The sequence below is a fragment of the Mobula hypostoma genome, chromosome 6 (genome assembly GCF_963921235.1).
Source record: "Mobula hypostoma chromosome 6, sMobHyp1.1, whole genome shotgun sequence".
NCBI lineage: Eukaryota > Metazoa > Chordata > Chondrichthyes > Myliobatiformes > Myliobatidae > Mobula > Mobula hypostoma.
In genome coordinates this window covers 51,712,925-51,732,485 of record NC_086102.1, presented here as the reverse complement: position 1 = coordinate 51,732,485, position 19,561 = coordinate 51,712,925, and the positions used below count along the sequence as shown (strand labels likewise).

The following is a 19,561-nucleotide window of genomic DNA, read 5'->3' as shown; positions in this document are numbered from 1 at the left end:
ATTGGCAACAATTCCATATTTGAACAAATACCACTTTTGGCAGCAGCATTTTGGCAATTCTATTATTTTAGGTTGAAATCAGAAATTCTTGGAGATGTTCAGCAAGTTGGAGAGCACAGTGTAGGGAGTCATAAGCCTGACCATAAAAACACCCAACCTGCTTCTCTCTCCAACCTAAAGTTAACATAAAGTTTGCATCTTTCATTCTAGCTTTGCCTGCGTAAACATTGAGATACACCATTGTCTCGGATCAGGTTAATCCTTTGGAAAATATTGAATTTTAATATTAAATAAAAGCCCTTTTTCATGCTTATGCAGATGACATGCAAAAAACCATTAGATCAAATAAAACAAACCTAAACCTTAGCATCCTCTTTTCTTTATCAGATCCAAGAAATTTTAACTCAATCTTAGACTGTTCACTAAAAAAAATCAATGATCAAATCACTTTATTAATGCCATATAGAATAATGTTCTAAAGAATACCAGAACCTGCAAAAGTTTTGTGATATTAATGAATTATTTACTATTCTAAATTATACTTTCATAAATCCGTACTGTAATTACAGAGTAGGCTTTACAATTTTGTTTTCTGTTTCTTAGAAGTTTGACATATTGCAAGGTGATAAAAAATGGATTATTATTCTTTATTATTACCAACAGACCTCATTATGTTCAGGCATTCAGTTGGCTAATTCTATAAACAGTTCAATGAGGTTCTTGCTGGTGACAATGGTAAACAGCAATTTTGCCACTTCTGCACTAAGAAAACACATTAACTGCTTTTTGATTGCCTATCTCTTACTGATATCATACAGAGTTCTCAGGATTTTGCCTTATTTTGAATAAGTTGAGTTATATTGAAAGAAGTTTTTTTTTTATTTTGTCCAAAAGGCAATTTTTTTTCAATCTAAAAGAATGCCACTAAATTTAGGTAGACATAATGTTCTCAACTACTCAATTTAAAATCCTGTGATGGAAGCTATCTGATCCTGTGCAGTTGATACTTTTTAAGTGCTGTTTTTTTCCCTACTAAAGTTAATTTTTTTTTGATGAGTATTTGTCCCTAATTCAGTGGTACAGAACTTGCAGTCAGTGCTTCAAGGAAGATCAGAACTTAGTTTATGAATTCCATTGGTACAACCTTCAGAAGGAAGCTGGCACCAACAATTTCAGTGAGGGCACGGGGTAGTGAGGGAAGTAGCAGAACTAATGCCATCTACAAAGCAGCTGAGAAAACCTTGACACCTGGTAAGGCCCCACATGGGAGGCTGGTCCAGAAAGTTCAGTCGCTTGGCATTTAGGATGAGATAGTAAACTGGATTCAACCTTGGCTTCGCGGAAGAAGCCAGAAAGTGGTAGTAGATGGTTGCATCTCTGACCTGTGACTAGTGGTGTGCCTCAGGGATTGGTGCCAGATCCATTGTTGTTTGAAATCTACATTAATGACTTGGATGACAATGTGGTAAAATGGATCAGCAAATTTGCAGTGGACAGTGAGGAAGGCTATTTTCTTTACTCAGAGGTGGTGAGAGTGTGGGACGAGCTACCAGCAGAAGTAGTGGATGCAAGTTTGATTACAACATTTAAGAGAAGTTTGGATAAGTGCATTGATGGTAGGAACATGGAAAGCTATGGTCCAGGTATGGGTTGACGGGACGAGGCAGAATAACAGCTTAGTGTGGACTAGATGGGTCAAAGGCTTGTTTCAGTGCTGTAGTACTCTGTCTCATTTACTCTAAAAGCATGTAGCCTAAAGAAGGTCAAGTACAAGATTTGAACAAGATTATTTTTCAGTTACTACAAATAATTAGTAGAGAGTTAATAAAATGTTATTGTTTATAACAGAAAGCTATGCTTCAGTGTTGACGACCTGCTCCTTATTGAAGGGGGATATCAATACTTTATAAACAGCTCAGAGATGTTTATCTGAAATAGTTGGGTTGTTTAATGATGAAAGATTGGAAAGGCTAGACTTGCATTCACAAGAGTGTAGAAGGGCAAAAAAGGAATTGATAGAAGCATAAGGTCCTGAGGAGCCCTGACAGGATGATACAGAGTCGATGATTCCTCTTGTGGACATCTAGATCTAAAGATCACCATTTAAAAAATGGTCCCAATCCATAATGGATCAAACATTGATCCTCAACTGAGCTGACCCTTATATCTGTCAATTTTTTCAATCCCTAAAGATCCTGATCTTTAATCCTTGATAGTCTGAACCTTCTGATCCCCAGTGGTCTCAGATCTCTGTATGTCCTGATCCCACACGGTCCTAATCCTCCTGGCTTTAATTCTCCCTATTCTCTAATAAGTGATATACACAACCACAGGTTCTCAGATATTCCCCAGCATCCAATTCCAATTAGTCCCAATAATTCAATCATTAATGGTTCCCAATCCCTCTAACCCCTGACGGTTCCAATTCCCAATCATACCAATCTCCAAGTCGTCAATTGTCCTTGCTCAGTGATCCTTCAGTTATTGCCATCCAAACCTTCTCCTCCCCCCAAGGACCTGATTTACATCTACTTATATTACCAATTCCCCCAAAGGCTGACACCCACCACTTCACTGTCTGTCCAACCTGATTCCTTGAACCCATTCTTATCATTTTGTTTCCTTTGTTCCCTGAGTCTCAGGCAATCCAAAACCTACAGCAGCAAGCAGGCCATGACTGAAATCTCACTAATGTACTCCACAGTGTAACATATTTTCAGCACATTACAATTTATGGACAACCTACTATCAATATTTAGCAATGTTACCTTTGTTGTGTCTCCCACCACATTTATCATGAGAGTCACCATTGACCAGAAACTCAGCTGGACCAGCCACACAAATACCTTAGATACAAGAGCAGGTCAAACACTGGGTATCCAACTAACCTAATTTCTGACAGCCTAAAGCCTTCTCATCATCACACTCAGGTTGCTAAATGTATCCCAACACTCAAACCTGTGATCTCAGCCAGCAAGGCAGGCAAAAGCAGCAGCATATATGAACACTCCACGCTACACATTTTCCTGCCTTTGAAATATATCATCAATGCTTCATAGGCACTGGCAGAATCCCAGAGCTCACTACCTGGGACACTGAGGGAGTACCCTTCACCAGAAGAACCACAGCATATCATGAAAGTGGCTTATCACCACCACGTAAGTACCTGTCAGTAACTTTGGGGCTTTTGCATTTTTGCAGAAATGCAGGTGTATGTTGTCCATTGTAGTAGGAATTATTAACCTTTTTCCAAAAATTCTGGGCCAGTATTGTAATACTGATGAAAACTAATTACTAAACATGCAAGATGTTTCTGTGTATTTGCTGGTAAGATCATCTTTACAAGGGTCCCATATTTCTTCTAATCATCCTCATTTTCCAAGCAAACGTCCAGAAATGCTTTTTGTCAATTTTCATTTTGCATGCAGGTTTTTGTACTCTTCTTCGGTCTCCTGCCATTTGTCACCTTTTGGCACCTTTCATTTACATCCAGTTACAGTTAGCTGTGCAGATTTGGTCTTCTTGTTTTCCCTTATTTTCATGTCGTCAATTACCTCATCACCCATGGCTGCTCTCTTTGCTAACACAGATTCTTTATCCACTTATGGGTAAAATCCAGTTCTGAATCACACTAAATTACTCTTGAAACTTCTACCACTGATATTTTGTCATTTTATCATTAACACGCATGTTGAGTTCCTGCTCCATCAAAATCTTGAATTATTACAGTTGGCATTTCCTTTCAAATTCTGACAAACACAGAACACACTCTTCGGAGAACTCTTTGGGAAATATTTGTTCCATACCAGCATTTATGCACCATCTGTGATAGGAAGTTTGGAATTCCTGCACGAATGAGGAAGACGCAAAGGTTATGCAAAGGCCAAGAGACCACCATGTCTTTTCTTCTCTGTTCCATTTGTGGGCTTCATCTAGAGACCAGGGTTTTTACTTACTACAGTCTTCAAGTAGCTGTGTTAGGAAGTCTGCCAACTGAACTTAAGCCATTTTAGAGCTAGTGCAGAAACAAGAAACAGATTCTATGAATGAGAGGAAAGTCTGCTAGAAAGAAAACCAAGTGTAATGTAATATACATTTTTGAATAAACTGAGTTTTTTTCTTTGTAATTAGTTTCTCAATAATTGAATAATAGATAGATTTATATTGTGAGCCTACTTTATGGAATTTCTACTATGTTATCTCAACTTCGTGAGGAACCAGAGTTGAAAGAGGTTTGATACCAAGCGCTAGCCGGAGCAGATTTCTCGTCCAGCATGTAAGCTGCATTATATTATTTTTTTGTGATAGAATTTAATGCAAAATAGGACATTTAACATTTGTGACATTTTTAGTGCAACTTTGAAGAACAGAATTCTTGCTGTAAAATAATAGTTGTCTGCTTGAGTCTTTTTTAATAATATAAATCCCAACTAAGTGGAAGTTTCATTTATGGGTTTCTCCTCTTTTTGTGGGATTCAGCTGATATGCCCTCTGAACAAGATAAATAGTCATGTCTGTCTCTGCTATTACTCCAGACAATCGACTGATATTTCAATAAACAACCTAGAGAACTCCCATGGAAATTACAAAGGGATATAGATCACTCAATGTTCTGAAAACATATAAAGGTCTAACACTAAAGTGCTGTGGTTGTTATTTCATATTCTTGACATGAATATATTATTCTCCATCATAGTAGCCAGAATTATGAACACAATAGAAGAATAATGTAAAGAGAAGAAGCTGTCTTGTTCATTACTCCACTGTGCATCATTCATTGCCTGTGTATTTATATTCACCAAACAGCTGTTTCCATGATAATTCAGAAGTTGCTGAGCCTTTCATCTCCACATGGAGAAGCAAGAAGCTTTTCACAAATTCTCATTATGTACATGATTTAACAGCATAAATTTCAAGTAACTTCCAAAATATTTGAATGTGCTGATAAAATATTTAGTGAAAAGCCGATACATTGTGACCAAAATCAACCAGTACATCAAAGGAGGATTTCTTTGTCATGCCGTGTTTACTTTATTCTCACCAATGTAAAATTGTGTTTTAATTCTTTACAGTCAGAGTCCCAGGGATAAGAACATACATTGATCCTGATACTTACGAAGACCCATCTCAAGCAGTGCATGAATTTGCAAAAGAAATTGACCCCTCCAGAATTCGCATAGAGAGAGTGATTGGAGCAGGTAAAAAATTAGAAAATTCATTTGAATCATTCCTCTTGCAGATAAAAGAATGTTTTGGTCTCGTGTATTCACTTAGAAGATTGAGCTGTCCAAGGAACTTGATCTGCAAGTCACTCCTATAAGCCATGTTCAGAAATATTAGCTTAATAAAACAGGGTCTGAATGAGCACTGGGAAATAAGTTTAAACTATTAAAATGCTCATCAGAAATTACTACCTCTGCTGTATTGATGAATGCATTAGCGTACAGTATTTGCAATGTGGTTAGCATTTCTGTTAGTATAGGAGAGAATTTCAGAGAAGCACTTCAGCATATCTGACTATGATTTCACAGCATTTGATTATCTAATTTTTGTTAATTGAGAAATTCTGATCAAGAGCCATCCCTAAACAGCCCTATTAATAAAATGTACCAAGCAACGAGAACATAAAACTTTATGAACATAACAAAACTTCTCTTTTACTCTATCTGTTGTCCAATCCTGTCCTTCAATTTCTTCTCTGAATCTCAAGAAACAATTCAATGGTCTTCTTAGCTAACTGATTTGCAGAATTCCTTGATGTTGGAATGAAAAGTCCACTCCTTTGCTTATAATTTACATATCTTTAATTTGGCATGTTAATTCTTGATTCTACGTTTCAACAATGTAATTATTTTTTACTTCTCAATTTCCAGACACCGTCTTAAAGATCTTGGCTTTTCTATTTGGATTTGGATTGGACTTGGGTTTTGCTTTTTATTTAAAAGTCAAGCTGCAATCTAATTGATCTACTTAAATGTACATAACACTATTACATGGACTAGATAGTTTACATGTTTTTTACCCATTGCTCTAAAAAGGCAAAATATGACAAAATCCTCAATTCTTGCAGCACATCAGGAGACATACAGTCCATCCTACTTGTGGCAACTCATTTGAAAAGCATTCAGCCTATAAACCATCATCCCTCCCCTACAAGCCACAACAATGCTCTTCTATATTATTTCCCTTTAATATTCTTCCATCGCCTTGTGATAGTGGATCTGCTCCCACAAGATCTCAAAAATAAATTTCAAAAAGATCACTATGTGCTGTATATAAACAATTAAGTAAAATATTGAGTGACCTCCATGCTTCAAATCAATCAAAGCATTTTTCAGTTGTTTAGAAATTGCATGAGGTTTGCTGATTGATTTACGACATTATTGGATTGTATCAAGTCACCTTAAGAATATTCTCCACAAGATATATCACCAGCAAATATATTGTGGATAGCAAGAGATTTTGCTATCTGTCAATGATAAATGAATGGATAACTTCAAGATTTTAGAAAACCGATACTATTACTTTATTTTAATCCATTTATATTTCCCCAAATAGTTCAATAATTTTGTTCTCCAATTTACTCACTTGCACTTCAACATTTTTTTGTCTTGCCAGTGTTTATCCACATATAATCTCTCCCAGCTACAATCCATGATCATATGGTACAAGAATCTTTTTTTTCTCAGAGCCATCCATGAATGAATACAATTTTAAGAAATGGAATCCAAATTTGGCATTTTGATTCTTAATATTATTTTGTATGCATCTGTGAAAATATTCTTCAAGTCTAAAAGTATAAAACTTTCACTGCTGATTTTCATAACTCTTTGCCATCTGTAAATGTGTTGAGAAATCCACTCCTTTTGCTGTGGAGATAGATAAAAATCCTAAGAGGTTCTCACTCATGAATGGATATTACCTTTATTTTCTGAGTGATCAATTGGGATGTACTGCAATGATCAGTACAGAACATAATGCATTCTTCTGCAAATGATGCAAAAGTCTGAATGAAATATCTGTAACAGTGTGTTTCTGGAACTATTTTAATTATACAAAATCAGAATCAGATTTATTATCACTGCCATATAGTGAAATGACTTAATTTGTGGTAGCAATACAATGCAAAGACATAACATTACTATAAATTACAAAATAAATAAATAAATCAAAAATAAAGGAATACTGAGGTAGTGTTCATTAGCTCATAAACCATTCAGAAATCTGAAGGTGAAGGGGAAAAAGCTGTTTCTGAATCAATGAGTGTGGACCTTCAGGTTCCTGTGCCTCCTACCTGATGTAGGAGTGAGAAGAGGGCATGGAAGGTGAAGGTCCATGCTGATGGATGCCACCTTCTTAATGCACTGTCTCTTAAAGATGTCCACTGTAATTGGGAATGTTGTGCCCAGAATAGATCTGGCGAAGTCTACAACCCTCTGCAGCCTTATACAAACTTGCAGTGCGCAAAGCACAAATTATACAAAATCTCGTCGAGACCAGAAAGCAATGAAACCAGAACCCCCGATATGTTTCACTGAAAAACAGGATTTCCAATAGTGGATATGAAAATGAACTGCGATCTTCATAACTTGTCAATAGTAACCATAGATATTGCATTCTAATTAGTAGTATTTGAATTTGCTATATTAATGTTAATTACAAACATTTTTACAAAATCATTTAATATCTGGAATAATGCCAAATAACAATACAGTTAACCAGCCAAACAAATTCATGTTAGCTGTTGTCTCAAACGTGTAGAATCACAAAGGATATCTCTTGTAGCAAAATGTCTAATCATTTATTCTGTGTAAAACCATTTAAGATTAATACTTTCAGTCTGATGCACTTTCCTTTAGATCTGCCTAAATAATGAATTGAAGCCTGACAACTTAGAGCCTTAAAAACTAGGAAAGGCATGTCCTGGAGTAGGACCCTGGCCAGTCTCACTGTCTGCCCCCACCCCCCCACAATTTGTCAGGCTATGGAAGACTGAAAGACTTGACCCAAAACCTCAGCAATAACCTGGTGGGATAGAGTGGGCTTAAAGGGAGAACAGGCACAGGCATCATGTGCTGAGATCCTGCCTCCAGAATGCTTCTGCAGCTGCTTTTGATTAAAAGATTTTTTGACAATTTTTTGAATGCTTCTAGTCGTGATTTTAATTATTGAAATGTATTTAACTAATTCAAGGAGTTTTTTTTTAAATTGATATTCAACCTTAAGCAAATAATGCAAAACATTCCAGGTAAGTAAAATGAAGTAAGTGAAGCACTTACTTTGTTTTATTATCAGGAAAAGCACTTACTTCACTTCCCTCTTTCTGCGGGTTCAGTGATGTCTGCCCTGACAAATACTGAGGCTGCATCTACATCTGAGCCCCTCACTGGTCCCAATCTAACTTAGGGTTAATGCTTTTGTCCACTACACCCACCACGTCTACAAAATGGTGCCCGCTGATCAGAGACTCGCTGTTCATGCACTGGTCTCTGTAAGGGATACACTAGTTAAATGCATCACCTCTAACATTCAGAACATTCCAGATTTCCGTAAGTGGCCATTTATGTACTGAAATCCATGATTTTATGAGACCCTAGCAATGAATTCATAATTTTTCCTGTAAGCTATTTTTGCAGAGAGCTCTGTGGCACCCTTATTTTCCAGTTTAGCTGCAGAAACTGGCGAGTGTGAGGTACTAGTGGTGATGGGGGTGGGGGGGTGCGGCTGCTGCAGTCATTTCACAGGATTAGGCAGACCTCCACTCTTTTCACTCTCTTCTTGCTTGTCCTGATGTTAATCTACTTCCTGAGATGAAGAGAAAGCAACGTGTAGGAAAGAAGCAAGGCCCTTTGTACCACAGTGTAATGGTGTTGGCAGGGGTGCAGTAGAAAAGATACAACTGGAATGTGTAATATTTAATATCAAGTTCCCTTAAAAGTACCAAATATGCCATGCGGAGCTTTCCTTTTAAGCCTTGGGCCAACCTTGCTGTATTCTCTCTGAACACCCCCTACCAGTCTCCCTCTAATCAATGTTGAATCTTTTACGTTTCCTAACAACTGCCATAGACCATTCATTAACATTGATCCCAGCAAAGAACTATTCCTGCTTGACTGGCAATAGACTTGAGGAAAAAGGATCATTGAACCCAGGGAATTCCAGTAAAATGTCCTGTTGAAGTCCAGCCATTAAGATTCACTGGTCATCTGACCCGCTCCCTGATCTCTACCTCATTTAAGGCTAATGTGAATCATGTCTGCAACCCCCACACCCACCATTCCATCAAAAACAATATAAATCAATCTGCTTATTCGAAAACTAGTTGAGATTGGTTTTGAAAATAGGCCAGACAGGTTAAGCTGCCTATACTTCAAAACAGTGATTACCCAAACTAAATCCAGAATGTAAACTCTTTAGTTATATTTGGGCTTAGTATTTAAAGCTGCTCCTCTGTGTAAAGATTTTTGTGTCTGTTTGTTGGCTGATTAACACTGTCAAGTCAATGGAGTTGAGCTTGTTTCCCAACACATTGGGTTCAGTAATGGTGGATTCCTCAGGCAGATTAGCAATATGAAATGCCATTACTTCAAAAACAGTAGACATTTAGGAGGTTTGTCATAAATGCCATTAGAAGAAAGTTGAGATTTATCAATGTAACAACATTCGCATTTTAACTCTAATGGGAATTAAATTATGCATTAAGGTCAGAAGGAAACACTTAATGTATTTTTAAGGAGTGTGGGATGGGAAGAATTAATCTAGTTCATGTGTTGCAAATAAGCAGGAATGCAGAATGATAGGGTTCCTTTCTGGGAGCATACTAAGGAGGTAGGATGCTGCTTGCTAATTTGACAATATCACTGTGGCACCTGTTCTATCCTCATGAATGGACGCAATTTTGTGATCAACGTGTACTTACTAGAGGCTACTTGCTGATCAGTAAATGAAAACGCCATTAGAACACAAGCTGTTACTAAAGGCTGGAGGCAGTCAGCTAAATTTGACTTTTATCTTGCTGAGCAGTGACGGTGAATTGCCCAGCGACAAACTAAATGACTAAATGATAGAATTGCCACACAAGTGGGTGATAACCAGCAAAGGAGCAAGTCTCATTTCTTGTGGCAGTGAGTGTAGTTCAAGAGGTCTCCTTCATCATTATTGTCAGAGGGTGAATAGAAGAACAAAAGAAGATAAGAGCAGGAGGTAGACCACCAGGCTCCTTAAATCACCCCCTGCCACTCAAAGTAATCATGGCTAATATCTCAACCCTCCCCATAACAGTCAATTCTATCTTATAAATGTTCTTCTATTCCCATTTAAAATATATCTAAAACTAGCCTGCACTGCCTTCTGGGGGAGCGAATTCCAGAGATACACCACGCTCTGAGAAAAGAAATTTCTACACACCTAAATTTTAAATGATCAGCTTCTTACGTCCACTTGTAGGTAAAACAACAAAAATATGTACAGAATTCCAGGAATTGTCTCTCCAACACCCTGTATTACTGTGACAAACATTCCCTGTTGTTGAACTCTAACTCCCCTGCAATAAAGGTCAAAATGCTGATTGCTTTCTTAACCTCTTGTTGGTCCTGTCTGCTAACATTTTGTGATTCATGCACAGCCTCTAATCTTCACTCATTTGCAGTCCCTGTCCAGTAAGATAATAATCCACCTTTTGATTCCTCTTACTGAAGAGCATGAGCTTACACTTCTCCATTTTAAGCTCCATTTGCAAGTTTTTCCTCAGTCACTGTATCTATCTGTATGTCATTGCAGAATCACAAATCCTCATTGCAACCTGCCCTCCTGATTTTGTTGCATCTGCACACTTGGAGACCTTATAGGTTGTTCCCTCCTCCAGATCATCAATATAAATGATAAGCAACTGTGGACCACGGAGTGACCCCAGAGCATTCTACTAATTACTGCACCCCCTTCAGCTCAGAAAGAACCCATTTATTCCAACACTTTGTTTCCTGTGTGACAGCCAGCTTTCATAACCTACACCAATACTTCCTCAAATATGTTGTGCTCTTACTTTATACACCAGCCTCTTATGTGACAACTTGACAAATGGCTTTTAGAAATCTAAATAGACTGTCTACATGGCCCCCGATATCAACCCTCCCTCTACTGAGCAAATTTGTCAAGCATGATTTACCTTTCATAAAACCACGTTGATTTGGTCTACCTATATTCAGCTTTTCTACATGATTATTTATTTCCGCTGATCATCAACTCCAGAATCTTGTAACCTGTAGTTCCCCTCCTTCTGTCTTCATCCCTTTATAATGAAGGGAGTCACGTTAGCTGTTTTCCAATCTTCTTCTAACTTTCTGGAAATTTGCAAGTTTTGAAAATGTTTAACCAATGGCCCTCTTTCTTTGCAGCAACTACATTTTGAAACTTCAGGTGCAAACCATCAGCTCGCATCACCAAGCGGCAATTTGTCCTCTTTTAGACTCATGACTTTCTCTTACGCTTTATCCCGTGTGCCTAGATTTTTACAAATTCCTCCATGTTATTTGTAATTAGCCCATCTGGTAGTTTAAGGATACTTGCACACACAAGAGTGGACATTCGAATAAAGACCACTTTGGCTCCATTTCTACCTCTCTTTGTCTGACAATTTAATCATTGTTTCCCTTAGAATGCAATCCATTTGGGATCTCCAAATGATAGAAGTGCTGCTGGGAAGCATTTTGTCAGATATCAGACAGCACTTAACGCTGTATTATCACACCCTAACATATTAAATTATCATATCAGCGTTTATAAAACTCTCTAAAATGTTGATCTTTTTTTGAAATCAGTGACTGCAGTTTTCACCATATCTCAATCCTAAGTGGCCTTTCCTTAATGCAACCAAGCAAAGCAGTAAAGAAAGGCGCCACTCTCATATTCATTTAAATCTACTTACAATGTTATCTGTTAAAGCAGCCAATTAGTGAAATCATAAACAATTATTGAAAGTAAAGGTTCCTGGCAACTGATGCCCAGTCAATACTGTTAAGCAATTTAGCTGGATCAACATGTTCTACTCTGCTTTCTAAATGTGTTCTTTTGAAATCAGAGTACGCTGCTAACAAGTGATTATGAAGCATGCCTAATGCTACAGTCTTGCTAGGGATTTCTAGGTGAGTTTTTTCCTCAACATTTTACATATATTGTAAGAAAGCAAATGACAAATGTCAATTCTAAAATTATCAGCACCTCTTTTGCTAGTTCATTCATAACTAGTTATTCTTTTGTTAAAAGTTATAGATTAAAAAAAAAGTCTATTAAGACAATCAGTGGGGATTCCTTGTGCTACTACTAATAATGAGCCATGTAGAGTGATTGGTTTCAAGTATACAACATCCATTCCAACTCTGAAAACCTCTTCTGGAAAGAAAATCACTTGGGTAATAGTGTTAGCACTCAGATTACTTATCTGATCCCCAGAGCTTAATGTTCCTTAGTTCTAGGGCTTATTATGGTTTGTACACTATCGTTTAAAAATAAAACCTGTGAATCTTGCAGAGTCTAAACAGCCACCGTGTCATTTATCCAGATCTAGTGTTTGCTGATAGAATAACTTACTATTACTTACCCCTGACATCTCCTCTGTACCTACTTCCAAGCACCCGAAAATTGTGCTCTCTCATGTTAGCCATTTCAGCCTTGGGAAAAAGCCTTTGACTATCCACACGATCAATGCCTCTCATTATCTTGTACACCTCTAACAGGTCACCTCTCATCCTCCGTCGCTCCAAGGAGAAAAGGCCGAGTTCACTCAACCTATTCTCATAAGGCATGCTTCCCAATCCAGGCAACATCCTTGTAAATCTCCCCTGCACCCTTTCTATGGTTTTCACATCCTTACTTTAAAGTATCCTTATTTTTAAAAATCACCTCCTGTCAGTGATGCTAAATGCAATTTACAATAGTGGCCATGAGTTCTGCTCTATTTCCAAAATGCCATTCCATTGAAGCCAATGAAAATAAATTTCAGAAAAAGAACAAAGTGCTATATTACATAGACATTTCATGATGAAGGATGGATTTCTGAGCAATATCTTTTTTGGATAATGAAACTAGTGGTAGTCAACTATTTATTTGCATTTGTCGAACTCTCACTTTTTATGAGCCGACCATTGTCTTTGTGAAGTTAACTTCAAAGTGTGAAGTAATATCAACTTTCATGTAAAATTCTAGGTGATTTTAAATGTTCTGTGGGGAAGCTACACCGTTTGCTTTCTGCAAGTTTAGTGCATTGGTTTTGATGTAAACCTTATTTCAATCTCTAAAAGTTTAGATAACATTTCAACGTGAAAGTAATCATAATTGAACATTGAATTAATTGCACAAAATAATTTAATCTTTTCCATATATCCATCAAAAAATGCTTGATAATGTACAAAGATTTCCCACTGCCTAGAAAAAATAGAATATATAGAGCAGACATTGCAAGTCATTAATAATTTTTCATGAGCAAAAAAATTAGCTGCAAATTACACATGCTACAAGTACAAATGAGACTTAACATAGTTGGGCTCTCATAGTGAGATAACACATACATTGATTTATGGAGAAATGTAACCCTGAAGCAAACTGTGCTCAGGCCATCCTATTATGCACTTGAATCCTATCTATTTGCAGATTATAGCAAGAATATTACATCAACGTACTAAAGCTGTTAACTACTTTACACAGCGTATTTTAGACATGCTAATTAAAATGACCTTATTAACTCACGTACACTTGATGATTTTGCAAATTTATTTACCAAGCGTCCTGAGTCACTTATCCTAATGATGTGCATTTTTAGGGGAGTTTGGAGAAGTCTGCAGTGGTCGACTAAAGACACCAGGGAAAAGGGAGATTCCCGTGGCTATTAAGACCTTAAAAGGAGGTTACATGGACAGACAGCGAAAGGATTTTCTCAGAGAAGCAAGCATCATGGGCCAGTTTGACCACCCAAACATCATTCGTTTGGAGGGAGTCGTTACAAAAAGTATTTCACTTTTCATACATTTATGAGCATTTCTCTGTACTTTAGCGGGTTGAGATGTGACAGTATTTACAATATGTATCCACAAAAGGTTATGAGGGCTGAGCAAATTATTCGGCCATCTTGAAAGGGTTGTTATGGTGTGTTGGCCTTCCTTAGTCAGGGGATTGAGTCCAAGAACTTCATGAACACAATATTCCAAGTGTGGGTCTAAGCAGGGTTCAACAGGCTGTGAGGTAATGTAGCATTATAACTGTCATTATAGGAAGGATGTAGAGGTTTCAGAGAAGGTGCAGAGGAGATTTACTAGGATGCTGGCTGGATTCGGAGGATAGTTTGAGTAGGTTAGGCGTTTTCTCTTTAGAATGAGGGGAAATGAGAAGCAACTGGATAGAGGTGTACATGATGATGAAATATAGATCAGGTACTTTTTCCCAGGGCAGAAATGTCTAAAATCAGATGGTATCATTTTAAAATGATTGGAGGAAAGTATGCCGGGGGGGGCGGGGGTGAAGATGTCAGAGGTAAGATTTTACATAAAGAGTGCTGGCTGCCAGGGGTGTTGTAGAGGAAAACACATTAGGAACACTTAAGAGACTCTTAGAAAGAGACATGGATGATAGAAAACTGGAGGGCTGTGTATGAGGGAAGGGTTAGATTGATCTTAGAGTAGGTTACAAGGTGGGCACAGCATCATGGGCCTTAGAGCCTCGACTGTGCATCATTTTAACCCAAATACTGGCAGTAGGAAAGAGCTTTGGAAATTGCTGTGTGGGGGAAGAAGGGTGATAAACTGGTAGTTAGCTGCAGTAAGATGATTTTGGGAAGAGAGATTGTATGATCGGCTTGTTAGACCATTAATTTGGAATTGGGTAGGTGAGAAGCAAGTTTGACATTCTAATTCTTATTTAAACCAATGGATTGAGGTTAAAATAACTCTCAGATAAAAATGTTTTTCATGTTTGGAATAATGATCAGAAGTTGAGTTCTCAATATGTCTGGTTTGAGATTATTCAGAAAATGGTAAATTTTAATTTGACTTAATGTGTATGTTATATCTTCATTAATCAGAAAATGTTTTCATAAGATGAATTATCTTCTATTGAAGAGTTTATAACTAATCATTTACCCCTTTAAAGTGTCATATTTCATATGGTTTTCTTTGCATGTGTGTCTGCATTAGGAGCACAACAGCTTTCAACAATGTGAAACTGTTTTTTCATTCACATTGGAGTTGAATGAGTTGAACTTGTCCCATGAAAACCCAGTGGAAATTGGTTTGCATTGTGCCATTTTTATTGTGTCAAACAGTGATGCCAATGACCAATTTTATCTGTGATGCCGTCTCCACACCATCTGCCCAGATGTTCAAGTTCAAGTTTATTGCCATTGAACCATACACATATATATCAGCAAATGAACAACGTTCCTCTGGACCAAGGTGCACAACACAGTGCATATAACTCACACACAACACGGTACATATAACTCACACAATGTATAAAGTAAATTACCACTAATAAATCAACAAATAATAATGTTCCAGAAGATTGACAATTAGCTTAAGGAGTATTTAAAATACAATACAGGTTAAAAAGTAAACAGCATACACTACTGGCACTTCATAAGTGATGAGACCTGGGTGGTGGCAGGGAGTTCAATAGTCCCATGGCCTGGGGGAAGAAGCTGTTTCTCATCCTAACAGATTTTGTCTTAATGCTACGGTACCTTCTGTCTAATGGTAGGTGGTCAAATAGATTATGGCATGGATGGGAGGGATCATTGAGAATGCTAAGGGCTCTGTGTAGGCGGCGCTCCTGATAAAAATCTCAGATGGGTGGAAGAGAGACCCCAGTGATCCTCTCAGCAGTTCTTGCAATCCTTTGTAGGGTCTTGAGGTTAGACACTTTGCAATTCCTGTAGCATTTGGTGATGCACCTGGCCCAGATACTCCCCGTGGCCAGAATTGTTAGGGGGGATGGGAAGGGGAGCTAAGGGAGAAGCCTTGTTCGCCTCAGTGTCTTCTTGAAGTGGAGATGCAGCTGCGCATTCCTGACTAACGAGGTAGTGCTGAAGGACCAGGTGAGATCCTCCGTTATGTGCACTTACAGAGACTTGGTGCTCCTAAATCTCTCCATGGAGGATCTGCTTATGTGCAGCGAGGATTAGTCAGCCTGCACCTTCCTTCCAGCCTAGACAATCATCGCTTTGGTCTTGTCCATTTTGAAACTCGTGTTCTTGTGCTCGCACCATTCTACAAGCTGCTCTGCCTCCTCTCTGTATGCCATCTTGTCGTCTTTGTTGATGAGGCCATCAGTGAACTCGATGGTTGGGTTTGAGCTGAATTTAGCAGTCGAGTCATGCATCAGCAGTGCAAACAGCAGCAGGCTGAGTACACAGCCAGTGCTCAGCGTGGTGGAGATAGAGATTTTGTTGCCATCACGGACTGACCAGGGTCTTTCTGTCAAGAACTCCAAGATCCAGTTACAGAGAGATGTGTTGAGACTCAATGAGGACAGTTTACCCACCAGCTTCTGAGGGATGATTGTATTAAATGCCAAGCTGAAGTCAATAAACTGCATTCATTTTCCAGGTGGGTCAGGTTGGAGTGGAGGGCATCGTCAGTGGACCGATTTTAGTGATAAGTGAACTGGAAAGGGTCTAATGTAGCAGGAAGATGGGATTTAATGCAATCCATAACTAGCTGCTTAAAGCATTTCATTATTGCTGAGGTCAGTGCCAATGGACAGTAGTCAGTAAGGTAGTCAATGGGCACTGCGATAATGGTGGCTGCCTTAAGGCCTACAGGGACAATGGACCGTTCCACAGAGGTACTAAATATGGCTATCAGAACTTTTCTTTACTGGGCTGCACAGTCCCTCAGCATCCGACCAGATATGTTATCAGGCCCCACAGCTTTATGTGGGTTACGTGGCTTTAAATTCAATCTGTTCTTAAGTTAGTCTCTCATTTTTGGATGTCTGTGTTGCTTGCAACTATTAATTAGGATTCTGACTGCTGCTGAAACAGCTTTTAAAGGAACTTGTTTCTACTGAAGAGGAAAGGCATCAGACCTGTTCGACTCCGGAATCAATGGTAGCCTATAACTAAAACATTTCTTTTCTCTCACTGTAAATATCTTCCAATGGAGGAAGGTCACCGGGACCAACACTATGAATCATACTCTTCACGGTCATGAAATGCATTGACAACTGCGGGGCCTGTGGCCTATTGTCAGGCCAGCATTGTGGAGCATGAAAACTGGTCCCTTAGGGCACTGAATCCATATATATGTCTGCTATATTTTCTTACATTACTTTTTACCTTTTATTCGCTGTTTTCAATTTATCAACAATTAGGGGCCTAAAAGTTGTAATGGAAAGAAGACTTGCAGCAGAGCTCTGGAGGGAGGAAGGGTCCTAGATTTCAGTTTCACACTGTGTACAAGACTCTACGAGAGTGGTGTACAGTAGAGTAAATGTTTAAGGTGCAGACATACACTGGCACCTCCAACTGTTGCAAAGATAGGAGAAAGACATTTGAAGTTTTGTTGGATATTCAAGTGGGCCAGGCAAGATTATTGACCAGCAAGAACGAATTGTAGTGGGAAGAGAATCCAAGGGTGACATGATTGAGCAGATAACCAAGAGAACAAGAAAAGATCAGTGGGGCCGTGGAGTGATCACCAACCTGAAAACCTGAGAGGGTTCCCAATGGAGGAAGGTGAAGGGCTTCAGTTCACCACCAGGAGCCCATGAAAGGTCAAGCCCTTTAATGATGAAACAGGCCTCAGTCATTTCTCAAGGTCACCTTCATTCTTCAAGGTCTACACTGTTCCTGCACCTTGTATGTGTTGTAGTGAATCATCCAAGCATTTTATATTACTTGACTTTACCGAGTTTGCTCGGCAGTCTTTGTGTGCTTTTGCATCATCTTAAGAATCCTGACTGTGCACATCAGGCAATGGGGTTTTACTAACAATTTCAACACATTGCATATTAAGTACATTGTACTCTATGATTACATTTCAAGGCAAAAACTTATTGTCCTCTAGTGCTGTTTCACCTCCACATTTCTCCTTTGTGCCTCCTCATTTTCTCACCTTAACTTTGGCCATTGCTTGCTCTTCCCTGACTCTTCTAATGAACTTCTGAGATGGTTTATGCCTTTCCCCACTACCCTTGTTAGACCACCTTCCCTGCTGTTTGACACAATAAAATGGCTGTGCCCTGGAGACCTTGAACAACAGATATCATAATTCATTGACAAAATAGTGCCAGCATTTTGCCACTCAAATATTGAGCATATTTAAAGTAGTGAAACAGCCTTAAAGGTATCTTAATATTCCAATGTTCTCATTAATTGAAAATATTACTTCAGCCTGGTTCTCTCAAGATTCACTAAACTAATTCCTGGGATAAGGTCCAATGAGAGCACAATAATTCAGTGCTTAGAAAAATGAGCAATGGTTTCGTTGAAGTGCACGATATTCTGCAGGGGATGTGTAGGGTTGATGCCAAGAGTCTAAATCCCATGGCAGTAAAATCTCAAATTAGGGGCACACACTTAGCACCGAGCAGAGGAGGGTCTCTGCCCCAGAGGATTGTGGATGCTCGGTTTTGGAGTGTGTTCCAAACTGAGATGAATAGATGTTAGAACTCCACTGATTAACGGATATGAGGATTGGCAAAAGTATATCTGGGGTTGAGAATCAGTCACAGCAATGAAGAATGGAGCAAGTTCGAGAGGCCTTAAGGCCAATTTCCTGTTTCCCATGTTCTGGTCGATATATGTTTTTTTGCTTTCTAATTTGTAGCAAGTTATTGCTGTTTTTAGAATACAATTAAGTGAAATTAAGATTGACTGGTATAGACTCTGGGTCTGAATTTGATCGTGCCAATGTACTGAAATTTGTGGTTCAAAAATGTGTTTCTTTTTATATTCAAATCATGAGCAAAACAAGGGAATAGCATGTTCTCTTGGATAATAAAGGATCTTTTAGGAATGTGCCAATCTGAACTGGAAGCCAGCATGAGCATTAAGATTTTCTAAGATTCATTGATATATTGGGTGCATCAGTCATACATATGCATTAATCTTTGTGTATCTTCCTTTATAATTCTGGCACCAAATGAAGTGATTTCATCCAGAATTATGACAAACCAAACTATTAAACCAAACACCCCCTACTTATTAATTCATATCATAGTGGGGCTAATTAACACTACATGTCCTTTTGTTAAAAGAATAAATTAAACATATTAACAGATTATTGAAATGCTTTTCAAAATCATTAATCTAGGATTCAATGCCAATTGGGTGTTTGCCGGTGTTTTCACAGTTCTTTCATAGCTTGCTTTGTTGCTGCTGTGAAAAAATACTGTCATTTTATGATAACTCTGGGCAGATTGCCTCTACTATGTGCTTAGGTTTGGCTAGACACAAGGCAGAGAAAGGAAAAAAACGATTTAGAGACCTCTCTATTGTTCAGGGATTTAGCTGTCATTGGGACCTGCACAGATGAGTTTTTGCCATATTGAAAGCACCCTAACAAATTTTCACCAA

At 38.3% G+C, this 19,561-nt stretch overlaps 1 protein-coding gene across 1 annotated transcript in view; it reads left to right on the top strand.

Moving 5' to 3' along the window:
• Positions 1-19,561, top strand: part of epha6 (eph receptor A6) — a 754,868-nt gene that overhangs the window by 668,327 nt on the left and 66,980 nt on the right. The window contains exons 10-11 of the mRNA XM_063050836.1: positions 5,073-5,198; positions 13,814-13,999. Coding sequence (XP_062906906.1) covers positions 5,073-5,198; positions 13,814-13,999 — 312 coding nt within the window. The remainder of the gene's footprint in view (positions 1-5,072; positions 5,199-13,813; positions 14,000-19,561) is intronic.